The sequence below is a fragment of the Oreochromis aureus genome, linkage group 17, assembly GCF_013358895.1.
Source record: "Oreochromis aureus strain Israel breed Guangdong linkage group 17, ZZ_aureus, whole genome shotgun sequence".
NCBI lineage: Eukaryota > Metazoa > Chordata > Actinopteri > Cichliformes > Cichlidae > Oreochromis > Oreochromis aureus.
In genome coordinates this window covers 36189381-36215429 of record NC_052958.1, presented here as the reverse complement: position 1 = coordinate 36215429, position 26049 = coordinate 36189381, and the positions used below count along the sequence as shown (strand labels likewise).

Sequence of the window (26049 nt, the reverse complement as noted above, 5' to 3'; positions counted from 1 at the left end):
GTCCTGCAGGTTTTAGATATCACCCTGTGTCAACACACCTGAATCAAATGATTAGTTCGTTACCAGGCCTCTGGAGAACCTCAAGACATGTTGAGGAGGTAATTTAGCCATTTAAATCAGCTGTGTTGGATCAAGGACTAGGGCTGGGTATTACCGTGAACGGTAGGGCTGGGTATTAAACTAAACAGCAGTGACGTTTGTAAGGTTACTGAAGTTGGGCTAGCTGGTTTATAATGGTGTGTTACGTGATCGCTAGCGACACAGCTATGTTAGCATAACATAAACAGTGAAGCTGGAGGAATCAACGCTAACACTTTTCCACTCGATAAAAGTTAACGTGAGGGTTCCTGATGGTTAGAGACAACGAAATGCAATGGACCAAACTTCAGTCAGGAGAACAACTGAGATAATCCATCCACAATACCAGGTTAGTCATTAATATACTGCAACAACACGGGAATAGAGCAGCTGTGATAGAATACAGCATTAATGAATCAATGGTACAGAAGTGGAAGAAGCAAGAAGTATGAGTTGAACAAAGTTTGATTTATCTGACTGCTTCGTTTGGTTAAACTTTCAGCAAGGTATTTGCATTTGCATTGTTACATTTTTATATAGCTTTAATGCACATAAAAAAAAAAAAAAACAGCTGCTTTGTTTAAGTGAAAATAAATGGATGGGGGTTTTTTTGTGCTGGTAAAGTTATGGAGTTGTATTTTGTCTCGCGTCAGTTATATCATTATCGCAAATTTTCAAATATACATCGTGATAAATATTTTTGGCCATATGGCCCTGCTCTATCAAGGACACATCTAAAACCTGCAGGACACCGGCACTCGAGGCCTGACGTGTGCGATTAAAACACATTACCTGCATTACACACACTGACCAACCCTCTCCTTTTTTGAAACCAGTTTCCTTCAGTTTTACAGCTGTCCCGTCACGTTATCGTCTCCCCAATAAAACGTCATTTGTGTTTTGAGAGATTTGGGGTTTTTTTCCTACTTCCATTTTGTTGTATTCAACTTTTTGGGTGCTTTTGCAGCACTTTTTCTGTTTGCAGATGTTTTCTTAAGTTGTAGTGTATTTGACCTCTCAGGTCCACCTTAACACTGTTTCTCAATTGATAATTAGAAAAGTTTGTACATATAAACGTACATATAAACATATAAACGCAAGTTTGATGTTGCAATAAAGTCTGCTTGTGTTTTGCTGGCCTATCAACTGGCACAGACGGATCCACGTTTTCCTTAAACTCAAATTTGCTTTCAAAGATTTCCTGCAGGAACCTGGGAGACGCAGCTCTGGGGCAACAATGAAGAATAGCTCAAAGTTTGAAGGTATAAGCTAAATTAATGTTAAAATTCTAAGTGTTGCAACACTTGCTCTTTTCAAATCCACCAGACGTTGTTGATAAAAAACAGGAAACCTTGAGGAAATTGTAGGTTTTGACTTTTGCACAGTTATGTGGCTTTGGTTAGTCAACTAACCAATTAAAATACCAAAGCCACACAATAACACCACCTAACTAATAACAGAGGAAGCAGTAGCAGAAAACTGCTGTGTTTTATGAGATAAAGTGACTTCTTTGTCACTGGGGTCTGGAGGTATCTAACAGCTTTATTTCTTTGTTGGAAAGAGCTGTCTGACGCCACATAAAGTGATGAAGATGTTCTAAATATAGTGTACACTTAAACCAGTATTGATTCTTTTAGGTGGCTCTAATCTATTTTGCTCCTGGCTGTGCTCCTGTCTGCTTGAGGTCTTACCTGCAGCCTTGTACTGTAGGTAACTTACCACTCAGAATTGTACTGCAAAGAAATTAGACTACCACCAAATGAACAAAAACAGGATATGCTTATTTTAAACATCAGATGGTTTTTACAAATTTTCCTTACAGTGCAGCTGCTCCTGACAGAGACACCAACTGCTTTTGACCAGCATGTTTAAACAAAGTGATTTTCATATCTCACATGTCATTTTTGTGTTCTGTAAGGCCATTCAATCTAAAAATACTGAGGTATAATTTTTGTTCCCCACTGCCCAGCCCTCAATTTAAACACTGTGTTTATCAAGGTCTTGTGTATAGTGCAGCGTAGGATGAAACATGGCATTCACATAGCTTTGACATCATCAGTAATCCAAGTGAGACAGGCTTAAGCCCGAAGACGAAGCTTCAATTTACTAAGTGATCTTCAGTATGACCTTCAGCTACAGTCTAACCTGAACAGAGCAGAGAGTCCAGAGTTGGAGAACTAATCTGAGCACATAAAGAGTGAAATCTGGAGCAGGGCAGTAGAATTAGATGGATTTCAAAGCTGAGGAGCTGCAGACTAAGGCGGAGCAGTGTGAGGATTGGATGAGAGAGTAAGAGAGGCTGCTGGCAGATGTAGACAAGATGTTGAACTTTGATGGGGTCAAAATTATTCCCATGGTATCAAAAGTGATAAAGTATTTTCCTGGGTTTCGGTATCAAGTTTGATATTCTAGTATCGTGACAACCCTACTACCCCTAACAGGTGTGATTACATATCCCTTCTGGCATAGGCTATCCTCAAGGAAGAGATGAAAAAGAGTTACATGTAGGCCACTAAGATATACATTAAATTTTAAGTGTAGAAACAAAAAAAAAAAAAAAAATACTGTCCTGATTTTTCGCCCAAGAACAGTAAAACAGTTCATATAAAATGATCAAACTTCATCATATCAGTTAAATGAATGTGAGAGTGTACCTAACAAATATCTCAGTTTGGTTTATGCTTCTAGTGTCTACCTACCGTATCAAAACAGTGCATGCTTAATTGCTTCCCTGAAAAACAACTAAGTGATAATTTATGAAAGAGACATAAACAAAATGTGATCCTGAAAGGAGAGAGAAAGAACAAGGAAGAGAGGAAGAAGAAGAACGCAGATCTTGAGGCATAATAGGGGAGATGGAAAGAATGAAGATAAACATGGAGAGGAAGGGTGCGTTGGAGTTATTTTTAGGTGAAAAAAAAAAAAAAATGCTGCAGGGTCTGTCAGCTGAATACACACACAAACAAACATATGTTAACACAGCACATAGAGCTCCATTACCCTGTAGCTCTTTTTGCCACATGACAAACAAAAACACAAAGCCCACAGGCCACAAAACATACAGGGAACAGACAGACGCACACATCCATGCACAGATGCACACATTCACGATTTGACTGCATGCCCAGACACTCCAGTGTCATCTGTTTGCAACAAGAGGAGGGTGAGCTTCAAAGAAACAAACACACTGCATGTGTATGTACATCTGTGCAGGGAGGCCGGTGAGCCTGAGGTCACGTCAAAGGCAATACACCTTATCCGTCTTCCAATTACAAAGCGGTGATCGCGTGCAGGATAGATGATCCTCTTATCAATTGTTCACACAAGCACTGTAATCAGTCCACACACACGCACACACACTCTGGGTAGGAGGCAGAGCCATCAGCAGCATGTAGACTGCTCTGGTGCAATCTAGGTAATGGTATACAATTCATCACAAACACAAACACTGACGTAGGCAGAGTAGAGCATGGCTTGAAATGGACTACATTTTCTAGAGTAGTTTTTTTTTTTTTTGTTTAAAGTTGGACTCATCAGTGTTTTAATATAAAAGGAATGCAATTACCAGATGTACTATGAAAGGGGTTCATCATAGTAATGAACACACATTTAATCACTCAGCTCTTTTTGTTACTGTATTAAACAACTGTTTTTCACAGAGACAGTCTCTTTCTAAAGTTCCCCTAACAGCTACTTGAGGCTGACTCCAAAGAATTTGTCAGTGTGCACTGAGATGTTAAAATGTCCAACAAAAGGGCATAAAAAAATATTTACAGCCTTGCATAAAGAAGGTCACGAAAACTGTATGTCGGTTTTGTGATTTTTTTTTGTAGTGTGTATAGTGCCTTGCACCTAGAAGCTATTTTCTGATGCTGCTAACTGCTGCCTTACAGTATCATAATGTGTGAGAAATCCTGAGATCAGCGGGAACGTACAAACAGAAGAATTATGAAAAGCCAAAGATCACCACACGTTTCAGAAGTTTGGGTGGCACTTCTTCAAATAGCAAAGCAAAATGAAGTGGATCCAAAGAAATTGTATATCAACCAACAAAAATGTAAGGATTTCCGAAAAAACATTCATGTCATGGGTGGATTCAATGACTAGCAAGCCACATTTTTTCAGCTGTTATTAAACGACGTTACACGACGGCGCATTGGGCTGGTGCCTAATACAGCTACTGGTTTCCCACATTGGTTTTTTTATGAACACAGGAGCAAACAGGCACCTGCTGTTGTTTCAGTAAGTGCTGCTGCTCTCGGTGTCCTCTCCCACTCAGACACGATCTCTATTTTGTTTGTGTAGTGAGCATGATTGTCATCTAGTGCAATCTGCAACTAGTAGTTTTATTTCCCATGAATGATGTTTGTGTGGCCTCATTTACTATGGCGTTATTTTTGTGCCACTATTCTGAGCGCACGTAAAAAACATTTGCAGGTGCAAGTGTCGCATTTTGAGGAAAAATTTATTTTGAGCGAAGAAAAGCTAAATTTGAGTGAACAAAATTCATTGCTGCGTGCAAAAAATGTATTTCAGTGTTTGCTATTATCCATACACACACACACACACACACACACACACACACACACACACAATAGCAGCCCCTCTCGCTCAGGTTTTGCATTTGCGCTTGCTCGCAATGTGTTGCTTGGGCTCTCAACATTTCTGCCCGTGCGCGCTCAACTCTTTCTGTACACCGTTATATTTGTGCCACAAAACCAGCCAATCACAGACTTGGATGCAAAAAAATCAGATTGGCTGTTTTGGTCTCCAATCAGATCGAAATGACGAAATGTAATATCCCAGAATCCATTTCGTCCAAAACTCAAACGAGGCAGTAGCGGAGGAACACAGAGTGGCGGAGTTTGAAATATTACTCTTTCTGGGTCACAAAATAAACGTTTAAAGATATTTTCATGCGAGAATGGTGCTGTGTAAACTTCAAATGTCTTTATCAAGACATTACATATTTGCAAAAGTGCTCTAACGTTCTCGGAGATGCCTGTTACCCACTAGCTGACCGGGTGGTCACTCGGGTTAAACGTAATATATAAAGGCTGAACTGACAAAATATCGGCCGACTACACCACCAGGTATTATAGGAAAAACCATAAAGCCTTTGAACTAAAACTAACGCTGTTGTGACAGTGATGTACACTCCAGGAAACAGCTGATACTAGAAATTAATATTAAATAAATTCTAACAACAGCTGATCAAGCTTAAACGTGCTGCTGTTGTTTAGCGCAACATCCGCTGGTTTCCTCTTTCTGGTGCAAAGTGGGCGATAAACAAACGAGAGACGATCAGCTGATCATTGACCAGTTTCATGATTGAAGTAGCAACAGGAGAGGGAGGTGAGAGAAGAAGAGGCAGCTGACAGCATAAAGACAGAATAACTTCAGCTTTGTGTCTTTTTCATTCTAGCTGAAGTACGGGACGAAACGCGTTCCTTTTCCCCTCAATACGGATTTATTTGTAATTGGTCCAACCCAGAGTTGATCATGACCAATTGGCTAATCCACCACCTTCCATTGCTTATACCGTTACAAAAACAAACAAACAAACAAACATAAAAATGAAAAATCATTATTGGCTCACCGGGCAAATGCCCGGTATGCCCAATGGCCAGTCCAGCTATGCGGTCAGCTAGTGGGTAACAGGCATCTCCGAGAACGTTAGAGCACTTTTGCAAATATGTGATGTCTTGATAAATCGAGCAGACATTTGAAGTTTACACAGCACCATTCTCGCATGAAAATATCTTAAAACTTTATTTTGTGACCCAGAAAAAGTAATATTTCAAACTCCGCCACTCTGTGCTCCTCCGTACTGCCTCGTTTGAGTTTTGGACGAAATGGATTCTGGGATATTGCATTTCGTCATTTCAATCTGATTGGAGACCAAAACAGCCAATCAGATTTTTTTGCATCCAAGTCTGTGACTGTCTGGTTGTTGTGGCACAAATATAACGGTGTACAGAAAGAGTTGAGCGAGCGCGAGCAACACATTGCGAGCAAGCGCAAATGCAAAAACTGAGCGAGAGGGGCTGCTATTGTGTGTGTGTGTGTATGGATAATAGTAAACACTGAAATACATTTTTTGCACGCATCAATGAATTTTGTTCACTCAAATTTAGCTTTTCTTCGCTCAAAATAAATTTTTCCTCAAAATGCGACACTTGCACCTGCAAATGTTTTTTACGTGCGCTCAATTTTTTTTTTTTTTTTTTTTTTTTTTCATGCGCTCAGAATAGTGGCACAAAAATAACGCCATAATTTACCTCATTGTTGCATGTACTTGCATAAATAGGTGACTTGTCACTACTGACTTGGGTTGCAGAAGTACACAGCCAACCAAAGCCAGCCACAGCTTTAAATTTTGTTTAAATTCTGCTTTCTATGGCCTGCTACACAGTATAACAGGAAGCCATAAACAGTCATTTTAAACTCACTTATTGATGTACTGTTGAGAAAACTGGTTTAGCTCAATAGGATGAGCAGGTGACCTGGACAGACTCGAACCCGGAAGCGGCTGGTTTGGGTTTGAGTCCGTCCTGCTTTGCTCCATGTCTTTCACTCTCAACTCTTGGAGATCTTTTTAAGGCAGCGAAAATTATATGTATCACTTTGCATTTCCTAAAGATAAAAAGATACTTACCACCTATTGTCAATTCTTTTTTTCAATTTGCTCCTCCAGCTACTATGCTGGCACTTCAAACTACACAATAACACAATGTGTTTGAAATCAACACCTTCCTTCTCTGTCCTACTGTTATTCCTCCTGTTATGTAATGCTCAGCTGTCTCAACGTTCACCAGATTAACCAGGGTTAAAAAGAAGCTTCCGGTCTAACTGGCACACATGCACACACACACACACACACAGCTGGATGAACGCAACACTCAAGAATGTGTATTTTCCTGTGTGGATGTTTGGTTGGTCCAAACATACAACTGGAGATGGCACATTCCAGCAGAGAGAAGACAGGGAACTATGCCATGTTAAGATTACACCCACCCACGCACATGCGTTCATGCAAACACAAAAAAAACCCCAGAAAAACAACAACAACATCATACACAAAAAATTTCTTCCCAATGATGATTTATTCTGCCACAAAAATAAATCTATGTGCTACATATTTGCTATAAATAATGCTACAACAATGCTTTATCTGACCAATGAGTCACAGACCAGTGTTAGACACTGTCACAGAATTTAAAAACGAGCAAAATGTGGGCACATTTTAAAGCTTTTAAAATCATCTCACAGTTGCATAAATGCAACAGCAGCTAGAGTCGCCCACATCTGACGACCAAAAACAAAAACACAGCTTAACTGCTGACAGCTTTGAGGTTGCCTTTCACATGTGTATAACAGAACTTTAATCCTTCCTACTTCCATCTGCTCCTCCTCTTCCTCCTCTGTCTGTTTTATGGCTTTCTGTAAAGCATCCCTTTTTCCCCCCTCACAGTTTCTGGACCCAACTGCATTACCCCAAGGCCTTTGGCAACAGGTGTTCCCTGCCTGAGGTGCCTTTTTTTTGCGTGTATGTTACTTACAGAATTTACCATCAGCACTATCATGGCTCTTCCCTGTCTCTGTGGCATGCTGGGTGGGATGTCCCAGCCTGAGCCAACGAGGCAAAATTCTCCATAAATTGATTAAAGTGCACATTTGCAAGCTAAATAATTTTTTATGTCTGTGACTTTCATATTCAATATCTTTAATGCCTACAGTCTGATATTTTGAGAAACTCTCATATGTTACAACTGCATTACAGCTGGATGGTACATACATCTTTGCCAAAAGCTAACATATAAGAACTGTAAAAACAACACTGTGGTTTCACACAGGTTCTGTGGCACTCTATTATAAGAGTCAATCATGTTACTGTGCCTTGTTGTAAAGCCCCTATAGCCTCTTACCGACATTATATGCAGGAGGTAGCTTTGTATTTACTGTACCCAGAGATGGTAAGGAAACTAATTTATGTTGGCGTTTCCTAAAGATTTCAGACTCCACATCCGAGTCTACTGCAGTGATTAGATTTGGACATGCGCTCATTTGCAGAAACAAGATCCGCTTTTCGTTTCTTTCTGCCACCCCTCTGTACCTAATAACGGCTTCGGTGTTCAGAAAATAACTCTGCATGTCTTCTACCCTAACACATAACGTTGAAGACCAAAGACCTGCTACTCCTCATTTTCTTTCCCTGCTGCCAGCAATCAGGAAACATGATGGAACAAATTTTCTATTTCTTGCCTCAGTGCAGCTCTGCCAAATTCATGGTGGATGACTGCTTTCTGATTTTATCTTGTGCCCTTAATACCCGGTGCTCACAGCTGTGATGTACTTCTCTGAGACCTTAAGGTTGCACTGCAAAGCAAGATCAATGGGTACGTTGAGCATAAAACCAGTTTTCAGTGTCAGAGTGTGAATTGCCTTTAAGTGCCACATTTCAGTAGTTATTCTGCAGATGGTCCATTTTCTACAGAGAAGCACATCTAATGACGCATTAAAACAGCCCCTTTTATTGAGCCAACACACAGCCTGATTGTGGAAAGTTGTATCCGTTATCTCAGACTGGGATTTTAGGTTTCGTCAGGCTAGATAATACAAAGAAAGCCAAGCTATGTCAAACTTCTTTTGTAGTACACACCACTGCTGTCAGTAAAAGCTCCTGTGTTTTACTACTGTGTAGTGTGTATCACTACTCATCGTGAAGTGTTTCTTTAGTGTGATTACATAAGATTATCAGCATCCACAGCCATCTGACCTCTCAAATAAAGACAAGGAGACACTTGCTCATGCTAATGCAGAGAACAGCTCCAGAAATAGGAAGAGGAGTACGGCGAAACTTGACTCCTTTCAGCAGCATGTCGCAGAGGAATCATTAAAAGTGGTTAAATTAAAAAGCATCAAGGCCTGAGTATTTACGCTCTAGGTTTCATAAGCAACTATGGTCCAATTTAGTGTCTGTTTCCTGTGAACTTTCGGTGCACTTTGCTGGCATTGATTGCAGATAACGCCTGTTTGGGAGGCAATGATTAACCCGACGGGAAGAAAGCGGGATAATTAGAGATTCCTGCTCACGATTAAAAGGGAAACTCAAGTTTAACTTTAATTTCCACTCCTGTTCTAAAGTAGGCAGCTGGCTAAAAAGACGGCAATGAGAACAAAGTTACATAACCTTGAAATTCAAAGAGCTCACGGGTTTGATGCTCAAGAAGGAGAATCGTTACCGATGGTGAATAATGTCGACTGTTGTGTCATTGTTGTGATTATGTGAAATGTTGGAAAAATTGTTTGTGAAAAGTAGGCAGATGGTGAGAGTTGTGTAGGACGGGATGTACTAAACAGCAGAACATCGACTCCAGCTGACTAATTGGCATCAACACTGTGCCACTTTTCTCTGGGCACAAATCAGCTACTCGTACAACGTTGCATTCCAAAAATCCAATTTCAACTTGACAGGCGAAACAGCTAAATGTCTTTATGTTTCAGCTCCAGCTCCATCATATCGACAGAGAGCAACTGGGAGATGTGTGAAGTAGTCTGAATCCCACTTCTTCATCTTGTAGCCTTTTTAGATCATCACCCGAGTCCAGTGCTCTGGGGCCTGTCCCTGTGACGAAGCAGTGAGCCTGCTCGATTACAGCACAAATCCTAACCCTCCTTTATTTTGGTCAACATATCCAAGGCTGTACTGGGATCCTATCACAACTAGAATCCTGACCCTGAACTGGACAAGTTTTTAGGAAAATGTATAAATAGAGATCTTTTTAGATGAAATTATAATTTCAATGAAAAAACAATCAATGAGAAAAAGAGTTAGTGGGGGACAAAGGGTTGTCAGGTAACGAGTAACATGTGAATTATACTTGTGCTTCAGATCTATGCCGCAACTTACACCATAACCGGACCCCCACTTGAACCGTATGCTACAATATTCTACGTAACCTGACGAGAAATGTAACTACATGTCCGGTCAACGCATACCACACCGACTTGAATGGCGTGGAAGGTTGCAGTGTAGGGATAAAAGGAGTTTCCAATTACTGCATAAGGTAGCATGTAAACTTCCCGCAGAAGTCTAATCAAGCTTAAAGCTCAAAATAGCAGATGTCAACTGCTAGCCTGGACACCAATTCTGTAGGGACGCGACAAATCAAACAGCCGCACTGACTGATCTCTACCTCGCTGACTGCTATCAGCATTTCAGAAAAACACGGTGACATTCATGTAATTATTACAACAATGACATTTACAGATGGCAGCATAAATGTTATACTGGCTTAATGTTCAATGTGATGTGATGAACAAACTAAGAAGAAAAGTTTGCTTCTTCTGAAAAATTAAGTGACCGAAAAAAAATGAACACTGACTAACAACACTTATTCTCAATCAGAGGATCCCAACAACTGTAATCATTTTTTAAGTACTACCAAGCCACTAATACACTAATAATAATGTACTGACAGCTTATTTTGAACCATTTTCTGGCTTCTAGCTTTACACTGTTATTACTTTATGACTGTGGTTCAGGAGGTAGAGCAGGTCATCGAATGATCAGAAGTCAGATGGTTGAATCCCAGGCTCCTCTATTCTGCATGCCAAAGTATCCGTTGATAAAATACTGAACCCCAAGTTGTCCCTGATTGCACCCATCGTAGTCTGTGTATGTGAATATGAGATAATGCCTAAAGGCATAGAAAAAAAGCAGTGTGTGTGTGAATGGTTGAATGAGGCTCATAGAAGATAGTGTTTTGAGTGCTCAACTAGAGTAACAAAGTGCTATATAAGTACCAGTCCATTTACAGCTTAAATTCTTAAACACAAGTCAGTCAAAATTGACCTTTTCTATGAGTCTTTTCAGTAAATAAAGTGCTATCTCAGCCCTGGACTAGGCAACACAAGCCACTAAAGTCTATCTCACACTCCTGTATTTGGCCAGCTTAATTTTCTTTTTCGTTTTATTGAGTAAGAGTAAGTTAAGGTTTAAGGTAAAGCTTAATCTAGGCCCTTTAGAGAAACTTAGCCATTGACAATTCACTGAGGAAAAACAAAACATGTTAGCACAATTATCTAAAAATTACCATGAAAACATGTTTCCTTCACTTTATAGACTGAAAAAAACGTGATTGAAAAAAAAAAAATTTCATCCATCCTGTTCAGAAAGAAAATAAAACACTCACCTCTTGAGGGAAAGTGACATAATAAGTGCACGCCTGTTTATTTTAAATGTGTGACCTCTGTGTGTGTGTGTGTGTGTGTGTGTGGCGGGGGTTAATCCCGGCATACTGTGGTTCTAACAATGCTTAAACTCCAGATTATGAGTCAATTTCACCCAACTCAACCCTGAGTACACAAACAATTGCACTGAAAAGTGTCATTAAATGACTTCCATGGGGGAAAACTGGACAGGGCACCATAATGCTACAGAATACAGAAATAATAGAAGACTAAATTTGTTTATGTGAAAAGACAATGTATGAAAATTGTTATTTGCACAGAAGAGAATAAAGAGAAGTAACACATCTGCTCAATCCCTTTAACACCAACACAAATACATCGAATGCTCTTTGTGGACTACAGCTCAGCCTTTAATACTATCATCCCGGACATCCTCATCAACAAACTGGTCAATCTTGGCCTCCCTCCTCTCACATGTGCCTGGATAAAGGATTTCCTCACAAACCGGCCCCAGACTGTGAGACTCGGCCCTCATCTCTCCTCCACTCGCACACTGAGCACCGGCTCCCCACAGGGCTGTGTGCTGAGCCCCTCCTGTGTATTCTCTACACCCACGACTGCAGTCCGGCCCACAACAACACTCTCATCATCAAGTTTGCTGATGACACCACGGTAGTCGGACTCATCTCGAAGGGAGACGAGGCAGACTACAGAGAGGAAGTCCTGAAGTTGGCAGCATGGTGTTCAGAAAACAACCTGGCACTGAACACCAAGAAAACCAAAGAGCTCATTGTTGACTTCAGGAGACACAGCACTGACTTGGCCCCCTCTACATCAACGGGAGTGTGTGGAGAGGGTCCACACCTTCCGGTTCCTTGGTGTCCTCATCTCTGCTGACATCTCCTGGACGGAAAACATCTCAGCGGTCATCAAGAAGGCCCAACAGCGGCTGCACTTCCTGAGAGTCCTCAGGAAGTACAAGCTGAACTCCAACCTGCTGCTGACCTTCTACCGCTCGTCCATTGAGAGCCTGCTAACCTACTGCATCACGGTATGGTACGGCAGCTGCACCAAGGCAGATAGAGTGAGGCTTCAGAGTGTGGTCAAGACAGCACAAAAGATCATCGGCTGCCCTCTCCCCTCCCTGTTGGACATTTATTCCTCCCGCTGCCTCAGCAGAGCAGCAAACATCATCAAGGACAGCTCCCACCCTGGCTTCAACATGTTCAGCCTGCTTCCCTCAGGGAAGCGCTACAGGTGCATCAACACTAAAACCCACAGACTCAAAAACAGTTTCTTCCCCAAAGCGATAACCACCCTGAACTCACACATGCACCGATAACACAGCCCCCCACTTCCCACTTCCTCTATGGACCACCACTATTTATACCAATTCTATGTGCAATAACTGTATATACATAAACACTACTTATACCAATTCCATGTGCAATAACTCAACTGTACATACATAACACTATTTATTACATATTGTTTACGGTTTGTAAATTGTACATTTTATATATATATACACATCTTCTTCCCTATGTTAATACTGTCCATATGTATATAGTGCTGCAGAACTGTACCCCCCCCCAAACATGTTTACACTGAGTAGGAGATGCTCTGTATCTCATTGTACAGCTGTATAATGACAATAAAGGCATTCTATTCTATTCTATCCTACAAAACCTCCAACACCCAAATACATTCATACAAGATGACAGCGCACACACACCCACACACAGCAGTAGGGCTGACAGAAATGCTTGATGATATGACCTAAATTTTTTACTTTTTGAAGCTTTTGAAGCTTGAAAAGAAGCTGTGTGTGTGTGAGTGTGTGTGTGAGTGTGTGTGAGAGAGTGTGAGAGAGAGAGGGAGAGAGAGAGAGAGGAAAAGAGACAGTCAACTCCCAATTCACATTCCTTGCATGGCTCACATAACTATCTGTGTGTGTTCATGTGGCTACGAGTGTGTGTGTGTGTGTGTGTGTGTGTGTGTGTGTGTGTGTGTGTGTGTGTGTGTGTGTGTGTGTGTGTGTGTGTGTGTGTGTGTGTAGTTGCGCTGCACCCAGTCCACATTAACTGTATTCACTTGAAAGCCCTACGATTTTCTCAGTCCCCCAAAGAACCCAGAAATTACCACTTCACCTACATCAAGCCCACCCTGTAGCAGCACAGCAACAGTCTCCCTTTCATTCCCCCTGGCTGTTAGCTAGTCCACCTCTGAGTTTTTGTCAAATTCGGCACAACAATAAGCTACGCAGTGCTGGAAGTGTAGGAGAAGAGAAGCTTATTTGGTAAATAAATTTAGCGCACACACAGAACAAGGATGAAAAGGCACACGCAAACACCAGAGTTGAAAAATCATGAATTAAACAGAAACAGTGTGCACGCACACACAAACACCAAACATATTTCAAAGATGAAGGGAGAAAGATTCTAAAAAGCAAAAAGAGTCAAGAAAGAGGTGTGGAAACAGAAACACACACAAACACACAAAAACACCTATCTGATTGGAAAATATGGCACAAGTTGGAGTTATATAAACAAGAGGCAGAAGGAGGGAGAGAGAAAGCTATTCGACTGGTTGTCAATAGCAACAATGTTTTGGAAGTGCAGTCTGCCTGGCTGCAAAGCATATTGGGATATTGCCACCATTATTGTCAGCCACCATTCGCTAATTCACTTCTTCGTACACAACATTTAGGTGTTTTGTGAAAAACTAAAGAGTAAAAAGAAAAAAAAGAATTTTCTGATGATTTTCTTGCCATTATCATCTACATCACTGCAGCAGCTAAGTTAAAATCTGATGGAATATAACATATTTTCCCAAATACTTTGTGGCAGTTACAGTGGATCTAGTGATCTTTTCCTTATTTCCTGTTATGTTTATACTCTAACAGCAGTTCCTACTCAGATTACAGATTTCAGAAATCTAAAATATTAAGGTCAGTGTATGTATAATTTATCCCTTTATGGCTACAGACTGTTCTCCCTGCTATGTTTCAGACATTCAGATTTTTAACTCTATGTTAATGGTCAGCAGGTCCCTAATATAGTTACCTCTAGCCGTAAGGACAGAAGCCCCACTCACCTACTGTTCAAACCTTCTGTTTAAATGTGGCAGCCAATCAGAAAAAAAAAAAAAAAAAAAAAAAAAAAAAAAAATCAGGCTTAAAGCAATGGAGAATTAAAAAAAAAAAAAAAAAAATCTTGTTTCAGACAGGATGAACCCTAAGTGCAGCATCAAGGCACAGTATAAGAAAAGTAAGGACAGTCCTGACGTGTAAATCACTCAAAGCTACCCTGGTAGAATAAAAATATAGAGCTCCATAGCACAAGCCACCTTAAGGCAGTGATGCAGGCAAAAACTAACTGCTTCAAGTTAAAATTGCATTTTGCAGTGTACAGACAGTTGTACAGCTGTTCACCAGGCACACAGCTGTTTACCCCATAGTAAGGTAATGTTTTCAATCACATGAAAACATTTTTTCTGTCCTTTCAGTTTTTTGTCTAAGCCTAAGACTAGATATCCCCCGATGATCTCATTAGGATTTTTTTCTGAGTTATGGGAAACCACCTGCAAAGTCACATTGTGTGATTTTAATATGACACAGAAAAATTAAAATCACAGCCCAGTGTCACTCTGAATAGCAAAAAAAGGTTTTTAAAAATCTTTTGTTCTGAGAATCTTATACTTGCTTTCACACCAAAATTAGTACTCTGATCCAATTCATCACTTACTCGCTCTGACAGGAAGTTCCAAACTAATCGCTGACACCTGCTGTGAGTCCATCACAAGACACTTTGATTTCTCAGACCGAAACCACTGACACATCCCACATTCTTCTAGAAGACAGGTCATAACGTACATCCTCATGTGTCAGTCCCAGGAGCAAAAGTAATTAACATAGAGTGTGTGTGCGCATGCACACACATACACACGTCCCACAATCGTGGCACAATGCAGAGACTGATCAATACAAGCACTGCTATACGGGCCTACAGGCATGGAGTGGGAGCTGTCGGGGTAATTATGTCGTTCTCTCGGGGTGTATCGTTCCCACAGCCAGCAGCCCAGATCTGAATGTGGGTCAAAACGCCCACATGCAGATTCGCAAATACACATAATTGAACGGCTAGTTGTTCCAGATGAAGGACGCTGGAATTAAATGCAGGTCAAACAGGAAATAGAAAAGAGCGTAAAAGCATCGAAGGCACTTCCCAGCAAAGATGGGTGAGAAGCGTTCAATACTGCAGAGCTATTTCCCTTTCAACAATGCAAACTTTCTTTCTAATTTCATAATCAGAAATTTTAAGCTCTCATGTAGGCAGAGCTCTAATATTGTTAAATGGTGATAATAACTGAAATGACATGCTGGATTTCTAGTTGTGTAATTGTTTGTTTTTTGTGCTTTTATATTCAATTTGGGGGCGGGGCGAAACTCTAGGGCAATAGTATACCTAACATCAGGTCACTGTTTTCAGGGTAACAGCAGGACAGTGTGTTCCTGGTGCATTGGAATCAAATACCCTTGAGCTTGTGTCTGCTTAAACACAATCAGTCCCTAATACTTATTTTCAAGGCCATGCTTGTTATCTTCCACTTTCAGCAACGTGTCTCAACCGTATTCAAATAACTTGACAGGAACAACCACAGTTTTGTTCAAAGTCAGGAGTTATTTGGAGGTTATTTTAAGGGATTTAACTCAGTTTCATAATGTTCGTATTCCAACTTTGCTCCACAGTGCTTTCACATCAGCAAAAAAGTGGCACAAACTGAAGTAAAGGCGCTGACTGTAGCAGAGAAGCCATTTCTTTCACACTTATATGAAGTCAAAGGCCAGTTAATGGTAAAATGCATCTCTGCTCCTTTAAGGGGAAGTCTCATTGTATGGTGCATTGTGAGCTTTGGGGTGATATGAATATGTTGTGAACAGGTCTTGCATCATACCTGCAATGATCCATACTGTTTTCATTGGGATTTAGGGCGATTTCGAGGATGACATCTGTGCATTATTTCAGCCTTTAATCTACAGTACGCTTCCTATCGCTGGTGGCAGCCTGGCTGCCGATGTCTGAGCTACGTTATGTAAACAAACATAACGTGAAATAAGAGATTTTACGCTTGGACAGTGTTTGAGGCTACAAAAACAACACGTATGACCGTGCTGGATAAAGGCGCTGGGTAAACAGTAAAATATGAATTACAGTAAGAGTCTGGCTGTATTATTCTCCAGCTGCCGTTTCCTCTGTTTTGCCATTTCCACTCGCCACCATTCAGACTTCGTCTTCAGCCGCCGGGCGAAGCCTAGCCTCCCGGTTGTTCATTAAGAGTTACCTGAAAGTGACCCATCAACGATTTTACCTGAAAATGGTGAATTCCGTCGTTTTCAAGCCGACCCTCCGGAGCTGCCAGGCCCGGATGCCCTCCTCCGCTTTACCCGCCCACTGAAGTAGCCTGAAACACAGCTCCGTCTGTGCTTGTTTGTGCTCCACACGCTCCGCCAGAGAAAAAAATATCCTCCGAAACAAGCAGAGAGGTGTGCGAGTGTGCGGGCGAACGGACACAGACCGAAACCCGAAAAAGTCGTCTGTTCGGCAGCGGAGGCAGTTTAAAGAGGCTGGAGGAGGATGTCGAGTGCGGAGACGGGAGGGGTGCGAGCATGTAAAATAGATTACGATAACGGCACTTCCGCTGACGTTTCAAAACAAAGGTCTGTTCTATTGCAATTTTCAAAATAAAAGCCACTGTGACGGTTATCTGGTCAGTGTACAAACTAAAAGTTGTTTTTTTGAATAGACAACTTCCACATCATAGACTAGAAAAACGTAAAGAAAAACGTCTAGATAGACGCATACACCAAAGACTATACATAAATACATACTGCATTTTATACATACTATTTTGTATGCCTTTTTGTTTGTTAGCTTGTAGGTAAAACTAGAAGTTAAGTTTGAATGACATCAGAGTATAGTTTGTCAAAGCTGGGAAATGCATAAAAAAAAAGAAACAGTTGGAGGCTTTGTTAGCATACCGTTCCTTTTCGTTTGTTAATCATCACTACAACAATGCAACACTGTCCATTTCAGTCTTGAAATGAGTAGATCAATTATTGAATCGATTCAAATTCTATTACAAAATAGCATGTGTTTGTTGAAGATGCCAAAAATGATGAAATGATGAAACGCTCAAGTTTTCAACAGCTTTAAAATTAGAGCATAAATTATAAAGATGATGGGAATAATTATTGTTGTGTGGTGCTCCCTGCTGGATAAAACTTTAATTACTAGTGATGCTGGAAATCCTTATGTAATCCCGTTGTTTGCAATAAATAACGTTCACTAACAGTTGAAAAGGTTTGCTAAAACAAGAAAAATGCTTGAACTCTACAACAGAGTTTTCATTTTTCTTTTTTTTCTGCTATTTTTAAAGGATCAGTTCATCTAATCACAGGAGGGGAACTATCATTTCCCTTACAAGTCACTGAAGTATTTTTGATTTTATCAAACTTGTCACGGTGTTGTGATAATAACTGGGCAGTGTTTTAACGGATCCATAAATGACTGTATTCCTGTAGGTGTTTTGCATAACAGCACATTCACAGACTGTGCGTGAGTGCGTGTCATCACGTTAGCCTTTGCCCTAGTCAGCAGAGGTACGTAAAATACAACAACCCAGTTCTCCACTACTTGAGTTTACGGAGGACACGAAGCACTTGTACTTGACAGAAAATGTCTCGTCCTGCGGAGAGACTCCGAGTCTTTATCAACCATCTTGACAGACCTTCTGCAGGGATTGTATCTTTTTTATTCATCTGTGCGATAAATCGGGCGCGAGGCTCTTAGCCTATAGCAAAGCAGTGAGCGCCCGATCACACTGATACTCTGCTACCGGGATCCAGCGGTGGACTGCAGGCCTCCCGGAGAATACTGACATAAGGACAGGACAGGACTTGAATGCCTATAACTATTCTTGCACTATTAACACCGCTAGTTATTTTTGAGCTGATGTGTTCACCGTTGTTTCTGTAGAAGTATGTTTGTTTGGATTGCATGTCATTAGCAATAAAAGTTGTAAATGCTAGCTAGCTGGAGGCATTTATAACTGTTTCTTAGGGCTCGGAAACTACTCTTATTGGATTATTTTCTATATCAACCTTTTAAATAACAAGTGAACAAGTGTATCTGTTAGGTCTATCTGTAGATAGGTCAACTTAAAGATAAGCTATTTACTAATTTATATATGTGATTTGTTTTAAAAAAGTGTTGTCGGTTTCCCTGGTTTTAATATGCAGCACCAATGCAGATTTTCACATAAAAGACATTTTCACATATTTTGGCAGAAAGGCAGAATGTTACACTGTAAAATCTTGGAAATGATCTAAAATCTATAAATAATAATCTAAAATCTATAAATGATAATCGATTATAGCAGACATTTTTCCCCTTGTTTTGCTTTTTTTAAATCCTTGACTGATTTGCTGAAGAGAGCTGCACCCACGTCTGCTCAAACCGTCAGCTACGGTCACCCACAGAGACTGAGGTAAGGACACACCTAAACTCCGCCTCGGGCTAAAGGTTTTTATGCACTCAGCAATCATTCGTGTTTATCGTTCACCTTTCCCACAGTTTCTTCTTTTGATCAGGTCCACAGTGTCCCACTTTTCTGCTCTCCATGTGTAATAGCAAGTGGTAATTACAGTGCTATTGGCTCAAAAGGCAAGGCAAGCTTTTTTATTTTATTTTATTTGTTTTTATTTTTCAATTTGGCAGGTATACTTTGGATAATGACCTGCTGACCCCGGAACAGCGGCTCTTCTATGAGGAAAATGGCTTCCTTCTCATCAGAAATCTGGTGTCCAAGCAGGACATCGACAGGTTCAGGTAACATCAGACACTTGGCAATAAATAATAAATTAAATAAGTACTTTAAAAAAAAAAAAAAAAAAAAAGCACAAACACATAAAATAAATATTTTACTTGAATAGGTTACAGTTCAAAATATTCAGTTTTTATTTTATGCCAGCCTTTGGCGGATCCCCAATCATTTTAATCAGTTTTAGCTTTCATCCCCTTTGAGCTAGCTTTCTTCTGATTGGCTTGCAGCAGCTCAGGCAGTGAGCACAGAAGGAAGACAGGGATATCTGATCTTTCATAGCCAAAAGCAGGAAATTTACAGCAGTCCAAAGTCTGATCGTTTTATCTCTTGGAGATTATTCATACATGCACTGTACTCAGTATGTGAAAGTTTGGCGATAGGAAAATCTACACAATCTACCTTTTTAATCAGAGTGTAGAATCAAGTCAGTTAAACTTATGGGATATTGATCTGGTCAGTTAATTAACAGAGGGGTTGTTATTCCATTTCAGCTGTTTTGGTGTTAATGAAATTAACAACAGGTGTACTAGAGGAGCAACAGTGAGACAACCCCCAAAACAGGCACGGTTTTACAGGTGGAGGACACTGATTTTTTTCCTGCTCATCTGACTGTTTTTATTACAGTAGTAGCATGAGGGGAGACCCTACAGATCTTGCATAGGTAGTTTAACTCCTCCAAGATGGAACATCAATACGTGCCATTGCCTGACGTTTTGCAGTCCAGTACAGTCTCAAGAGCATGGTAGAGATTTCAACAGACAGACAATTACTCTAAAAGAGCTGGACAGGGCTGTAGAAGGTCCTTAACCCATCAGCAGAACCAGTATCTGCTCATTGTCTGCAAGGAAGAACAGGGTGAGCACTGCCAGAGCCACAAAATGACCTCCAGTTGGATACTGGTGTGAATGTCTCTGACTAAAGCATCAGAAATGTGACTTTATGAAGGTGGCCCAATGTCTTCTAGTGGACCCTGCACTCACTGCTCGTCATCGTGGAGATTGATTGGCATTTGTCATAAAATACCAGAATTGCCAGGTCCACCACTGGCACCCTGTGTTTTTCACAGAGAGCAGGTTCACTCTGAGCACATGTGACAGACGTGAAAGGCTCTGGCGAAGCCATGAAGAACATTAGGCTGCCTGTAACATTGTTTAGCATGAGTGGTTTGGTGGTGGGTCAGTAATAGTCTTGGGAGGCAAATCCATGAAGGGACACAGACCTACAGGCTTGGCAACAGCATCCTTGAAATCCTTGGACTCAGTCTCAGACCCTACGTTGGTGCAGCAAGTCCTGGGTTTGTCCTGGTGAATGACAGTGCACAGCTTCATGTGGTGAGAATGTGCAGTCAGTTCCTGGAGGATGTAGTAGTTGATTTCATTGACTGACCCCCATACTCACCTTACCTAAACCCAGTAGAGCACCTGTGGGACATTATGTTTTCGTCCTGACTGTTTTGTGTGTGTGTGTGTGTGTGTGTGTGTGTGTGTGTGTGTGTGTGTGTGTGTGTGTGTGTTTTGGTGCCTCCTTCAGGAGGGAGTTTGAACGGATCTGTCGACAGGAAATAAAGGTTCCTGGTCTGGTGGTGATGAGGGACGTGGCTATAGCAAAGTCCGAGTTTGTCCCAGATCAGAGAGCTGTCTCAAAGCTGCAGGACTTTCAGGAGGATCCTGAGCTGTTCCGGTACTGCTCTTTACCAGAGGTACTGGAACGCCACATACAAACAAAGACAACACACACAGCAGTAGGGTTTTTCGGATGGTTCTTTTTTCTGTGTTAATTGCCAAATTGATTCTGATAAAAAGGATTTGGTGCCTCATAGAGGTGCTATCAGTAATCACACAGGTGATAACGCAGAAAACATTACATGGACTTAAATCATTAATCTGGAATGTCCAAATGTTTTTCACAAACAAAAAAATGAATGGGCACCGAATTTGTTTCTTTAGATAAACAATGAAATAAGTCGAGCCTGAAGACTATCAGAACAAAACTTTTTGCTTTTCTTTATCAGATCCTGAAGTACGTGGAATGTTTCATTGGACCGAACATCATGGCAATGCACACCATGCTGATCAACAAACCTCCTGATGCAGGTATTTCAATTCTCACTAAAATGTTTGGCCGACAATGTCACAAATACTTAATACTTATTTGGATGCTGAGTACTTCTTGGGTTTACTCTTAAATTAAGTATTTGTAGGGTACCGGACTCTTTTTAAGACAAGTGTTGTGCAGATAAATAATAATCAATGTATTAACTGGAGGTGTCCCTTAGTTTTGGCTCCCTCTTGTGGCATTGATCATAATTACATCAACACTTTTGATGTGTGCTTGATTGCTATTAGCGTTTCTTTTTAGACTGTGTTAGTAATCTTCCCTCTGAATGACCAGTTCTTTATTTATCTGAAGCATCAAATACATTTCTTAAGCTCAAACATAACATAGAGTATCTTTAAGGTGTGAATTGTGAGAAGACATTAAAAATAAAAACTAGTTTGGTATCGTAATGTCTAACGTGTCTTCTGTCGTTCCAGGTAAGAAGACGTCTCGTCACCCGATGCATCAGGATCTGCATTACTTCCCCTTTCGACCAGTCGATCGGATCGTCTGTGCATGGACGGCTATGGAGACGGTGAACAGGCAGAATGGCTGCCTGGTCGTCCTGCCAGGATCACACAAGGGCACGCTGCAGGAACATGACTATCCTGAGTGGGAGGTACACACAACACTGTAAAAGTTACAGTCATGCCTGCTAGGATGTACACACACACACGCAGAGTGTTTAAATAATTGCACGTGTCCTCAGGGCGGGGTGAACAAGATGTACCATGGAGTCCGAGACTATGACCCGGAGCACCCCAGGGTGCACCTAGAAATGGAAAAGGGTGACACAGTCTTCTTCCACCCACTGCTCATCCACGGCTCTGGCATGAACCAGACACAGGGCTTCCGCAAGGTACTGCATTACCCAGAGTCCACCTGGGATCCTGATATTTTCTAATGCAAACTAGCTCCACACAACCACATGATTATTTGTAGTATTTCTTTTTGCATATGAGTAATGAGGTGTGATATCTGTGTGTGTGTGTGTGTTCACAGGCAATCTCTTGCCACTATGCCAGCGGTGATTGCTATTACATTGACGTGAAAGGAACCACACAGGAAAACATAGAGAAAGAGGTGAAGGAGATCGTAGCGAGGAAGTACGCTGTTGGTGATGAAGTCACTTTCAAGGTCAGACACGTACATCCAAGCTTCATTTATCTTATTTTAACATTATTGCTTTTTGATTAAAGGGAGCCTATTGTGCTTTTCCTAATATTTCTAATCACATAAATATGTTTACAATTGATTTATCACTAGCTACAAGCACTGATAGCTCACAATTGACATGCCTTCATTCCCATGTGAAGCACTTTGTAACAGCTTTTTGTCTTAAAAAGTGCTATATAAATAAATTTTACTTACTTACTTACTTACAATCCCAGAAAGTGTACACGTTAAAGGTCTGGGCAATGAAAGAGGGAGTGATAACAAAGTTAAACCATAACAAGGAACTGGAAACAAAGTCAGACACAGGCTGTCAATTTAATGTGTTGCCCAGGGCAGGAAGCAAGTGCTGTGGTCATGTAGTCCATGCAAGGCTCCTTCAAAACAAAGTCTTTGGAAATCAATGTTTCACATTTGTAATCAGCCTTTTTGTAGTCTGCCACATATCATCAGTGTTTGTACATATGCTTGTAACGATCGCCTGAGCTTTATACAAACGTCTTAACTTAATGATTTTAATCTATTTATAAAAAAGTTAACATTACAGTGGCATCGTTAAGTAACAACATCCCTAGTCTATGTCTCATTATTGTTTACAAGCCCCCGTTATAAGATCCTGTCATGGGCTACATTTACCTCGAGATCAGCCTCTGCTAGGCAGCAACCATGTGTGTCAGGAAGCCTGCAACCTGGCGTGTCATTATATATATATCTAAAACAGAAACGCAGCAAGATACTCAGTTAATGCATCTTTAGAATGAAGTGTGGTTTGGTGGATGTAATTGCCCTAAACGAGAAAACAACCTGAGAATAAAAACTGGGTAGAAACTTTCCTGCTAAAATTGAATTAAAGTCACATTCTTCCCATTATATGAACAAAGCTCCTGACAGACATTTCAGGAAGTTGGCAACAGAGTCAGACAGAATAGAACACACTGGTTTCACTGTATTTAACACAAAGATAAAAAACATCAAACCTGGCTTACATGTAACCACCATCTGCTAAACCTTTCAAACAAAAATAAGATTACTATCATTATGAGCTAGCTCGTAATGAGCAGCTGATGTCTGATGGAAAGCTTAAGGAATTTCTGTTCCTGTAAACTCCAAAATTTCCCATTAAGAATAACATGAAAACAGAGGAAAATAAAAGGGGTTTGTTTTTGTGGCTAACCTTTCCTTCAAATCCGTCTCTCTCACAGGACACCTGGGTGATTCGGGGTCGTCTGGTGCAGGGAGAGAGGATTTCAATGTGAAGACGCTGCTGCGGGGTGATGAAACTGAGCTGAAACTTCACCATCTCAGCACTGCGGCTGAATGACAAGCAACAGGCTTTGGATCACTGAAGCAAAGTTTTCGTGTTTTTCTGCTGAGGGCTCTGCAAGGGCTTCAAACCACTCTTATCTAATTTATGCTAAAACTGTCACTAATTTTCTTTCACCAGAATGCACTGGATTAGTCTGCATATAATTCAACATTTAACAGTGTTTTACTGCACAGAGATCCTTCTAAAATCCATCTGTAAAGTTGTTTAGCCAAGTAGAGAAAAGAGAAGACATTAATTACACAAATGGGAGTTTTAAATAATAATGGATTTTTGCATGTTGATAACGAAAACCGAGTGTGTTACGAGTGACAGACAGTGAAGTTAAAAGAGGGATAAAGTGGAAAGAAAGAGTAATGAAAGTGTTTAAGTGATGTTGCACTTGTGAATTGACACTAACAGAGGCCTTAATCTCAGGGCATTCTGCCTTGTAAATTAATGAGAATGTTTATTTTTGCATCTTTAATGTCATTTTGAATCTTTCAACTGGAGTTTTTGATCTTCATGTAATAAATGTAATGTATTTTGCTAATATTAGCAATAAAACTCAGAATTGACTGCTATATAAACAGACTGTGGTTGGTTTCTCGGTTACATTTTGAGTTTCAAACACAGAAAGTTTGGTGTTTGTAATAATTTAAGTGCCAGTGACTGACATTAAACCAAACGGTAATCATCCACTCACTCCTACAAAATAGAACTTTCTCTGTTGGGCGCACAAGAAACTGAACTCGAATTCAAGAGGAGAGTCATTTGAGGTGGTTTGTTTTTATCTGATAGTCCCTAATTTGTTTGCTCAGAGCAAGGCGACCAGATTCCAGCAAACCTAAATGTGGCACAGAGGGTGTGTTTGCGTGGCACAATGTGAGACATGTTTCTATTGCTGAGAGGCATTTTGCATCTGAAGAACGAATATAATTTATTTGAATACAACATTCCCAGAGCAGCGCAGTGGTGCAGTGGCTGGTAGAGTTCTCTCACAGCAAGAAGGTCCTGGATTTGACTCCAGATGTGGCTGGCTGACTGAGGCCCGTTTGTGTGGAGCTTGCAAGTTCTCCCTGTTCCTGTGTGGGTTGTCTCCTGGTACTCCCGCTTCCTCCCACAGTCCAGATAATGCTTGTTAGGTTAATTGGTGATTTTAAATTGGCTGTGGGTGTGATTGTGTCTGAATGGGTGTCTGTGTGCACTTATACTGGCAACCTGTCTAGGGCGTATCCCACCTCTTGTCTTATGATAGCTGTGATAGGCTCCAACCCACCCCGAATTAGATAAGTGCTTCTTTTTATATTCCTGTTATTGCAGTTGCTGTTTTGTCCAGCGGTGAGGCTAATTCACACTAATTTGATTGCCTGAATCTGTTTGACCTTCTAGTTACACAATATTCATAAGCAGCGAAAGACAGTGACATGACTTTAGTAAAGTCTCCACATAAAGAGAGGCGCCAAGTCTCACTAGCTTCTGGACATCCTGTGTGAAATGTGGAGGTCAAGCAATGACACTTATACCTGAAAACAGAATGGCTCCAAAACACAAGGCATCAAGGAAAAATATGTCACGGTCACCAGATTCTTACCTGCAACCTTCTGGTCGTACCTAGGAGAGTCTGATTTGCTTTGAAGATCTAACCTGCAGCATGAAGAGTTACGTGTAGCCAAACAGGTCTGGTAAAGCTGCTCAAGAATCACGTGACTTTGTTGTTGAGGCCTATCTGTTGTGGAGTTAGGCAGCACACCACAAATGTGAGCATCAGCATTTGAACCTTATTTACTTGGATGAAAAGCAGTGCAAGATAATTTGTAACTGCTTGCCCTCCACTGGAAGAAAGAAAAAGGTTTTGTGAGGCCAGATCTGAAAGTTTTAACTTTTGTGAAAATGGGAGGAAAGAGAATTGTAAAACACTGATGAACTTCTCTGTTTAACATTGAATTAAATTCAAAGTGGCTGCCACTTGATGATAGTGGCATTCATATGATTGGAAAAATTAATTAGTTGTTTTTAAAAGCAGGGACCAGCTATTTCCTGGCTTCCCTGACTTGAAATCTCTAAAAAATACCCAATCCAGCACTGCTAAGAGTGAGTCCACATGGTTTCATTTCAACAAAGTCTTTGTTCAAAAGTATGAAAGTCAGTCACATGTAGGGGAGCTGAACTCTGAGACTGTCATGGTCACTAAAAGCAAGCCTTCAAAATATATATGTGACATAAGTACATGTTGTCAGGAAAATGCAAAAGAGGACACTTAAACCATACCAGGATAAGCACTTTGCAATCATTGCATCCATGCTTACTCACGAAAA

General features: G+C 40.7%; 2 protein-coding genes across 3 annotated transcripts in view; one reads left to right on the top strand and one right to left on the bottom strand.

The window, feature by feature from the left end:
- cdk17 (cyclin-dependent kinase 17) overlaps positions 1 to 16957 on the bottom strand; it is a 44523-nt gene extending 27566 nt beyond the window's left edge. Inside the window, exon 1 of one of the 2 annotated variants that reach the window (XM_039601148.1) lies at positions 16645 to 16957. The gene's annotated coding sequence lies outside the window, so the exon portion shown is untranslated. The remainder of the gene's footprint in view (positions 1 to 16644) is intronic. The other variant, XM_031735684.2, reaches the window with a different exon arrangement.
- A 951-nt stretch (positions 16958 to 17908) lies between these two features.
- Positions 17909 to 24321, top strand: phyh (phytanoyl-CoA 2-hydroxylase). Its single transcript, XM_031735686.2, has 9 exons — positions 17909 to 18077; positions 18767 to 18822; positions 19053 to 19163; positions 20689 to 20857; positions 21170 to 21251; positions 21693 to 21874; positions 21965 to 22114; positions 22258 to 22392; positions 23631 to 24321. The coding sequence occupies exons 1-9, from the start codon at positions 18012 to 18014 to the stop codon at positions 23682 to 23684; spliced, it is 1005 nt and encodes a 334-aa protein (XP_031591546.1). The 5' UTR covers positions 17909 to 18011; the 3' UTR covers positions 23685 to 24321.
- Positions 24322 to 26049: the final 1728 nt, after the last annotated feature.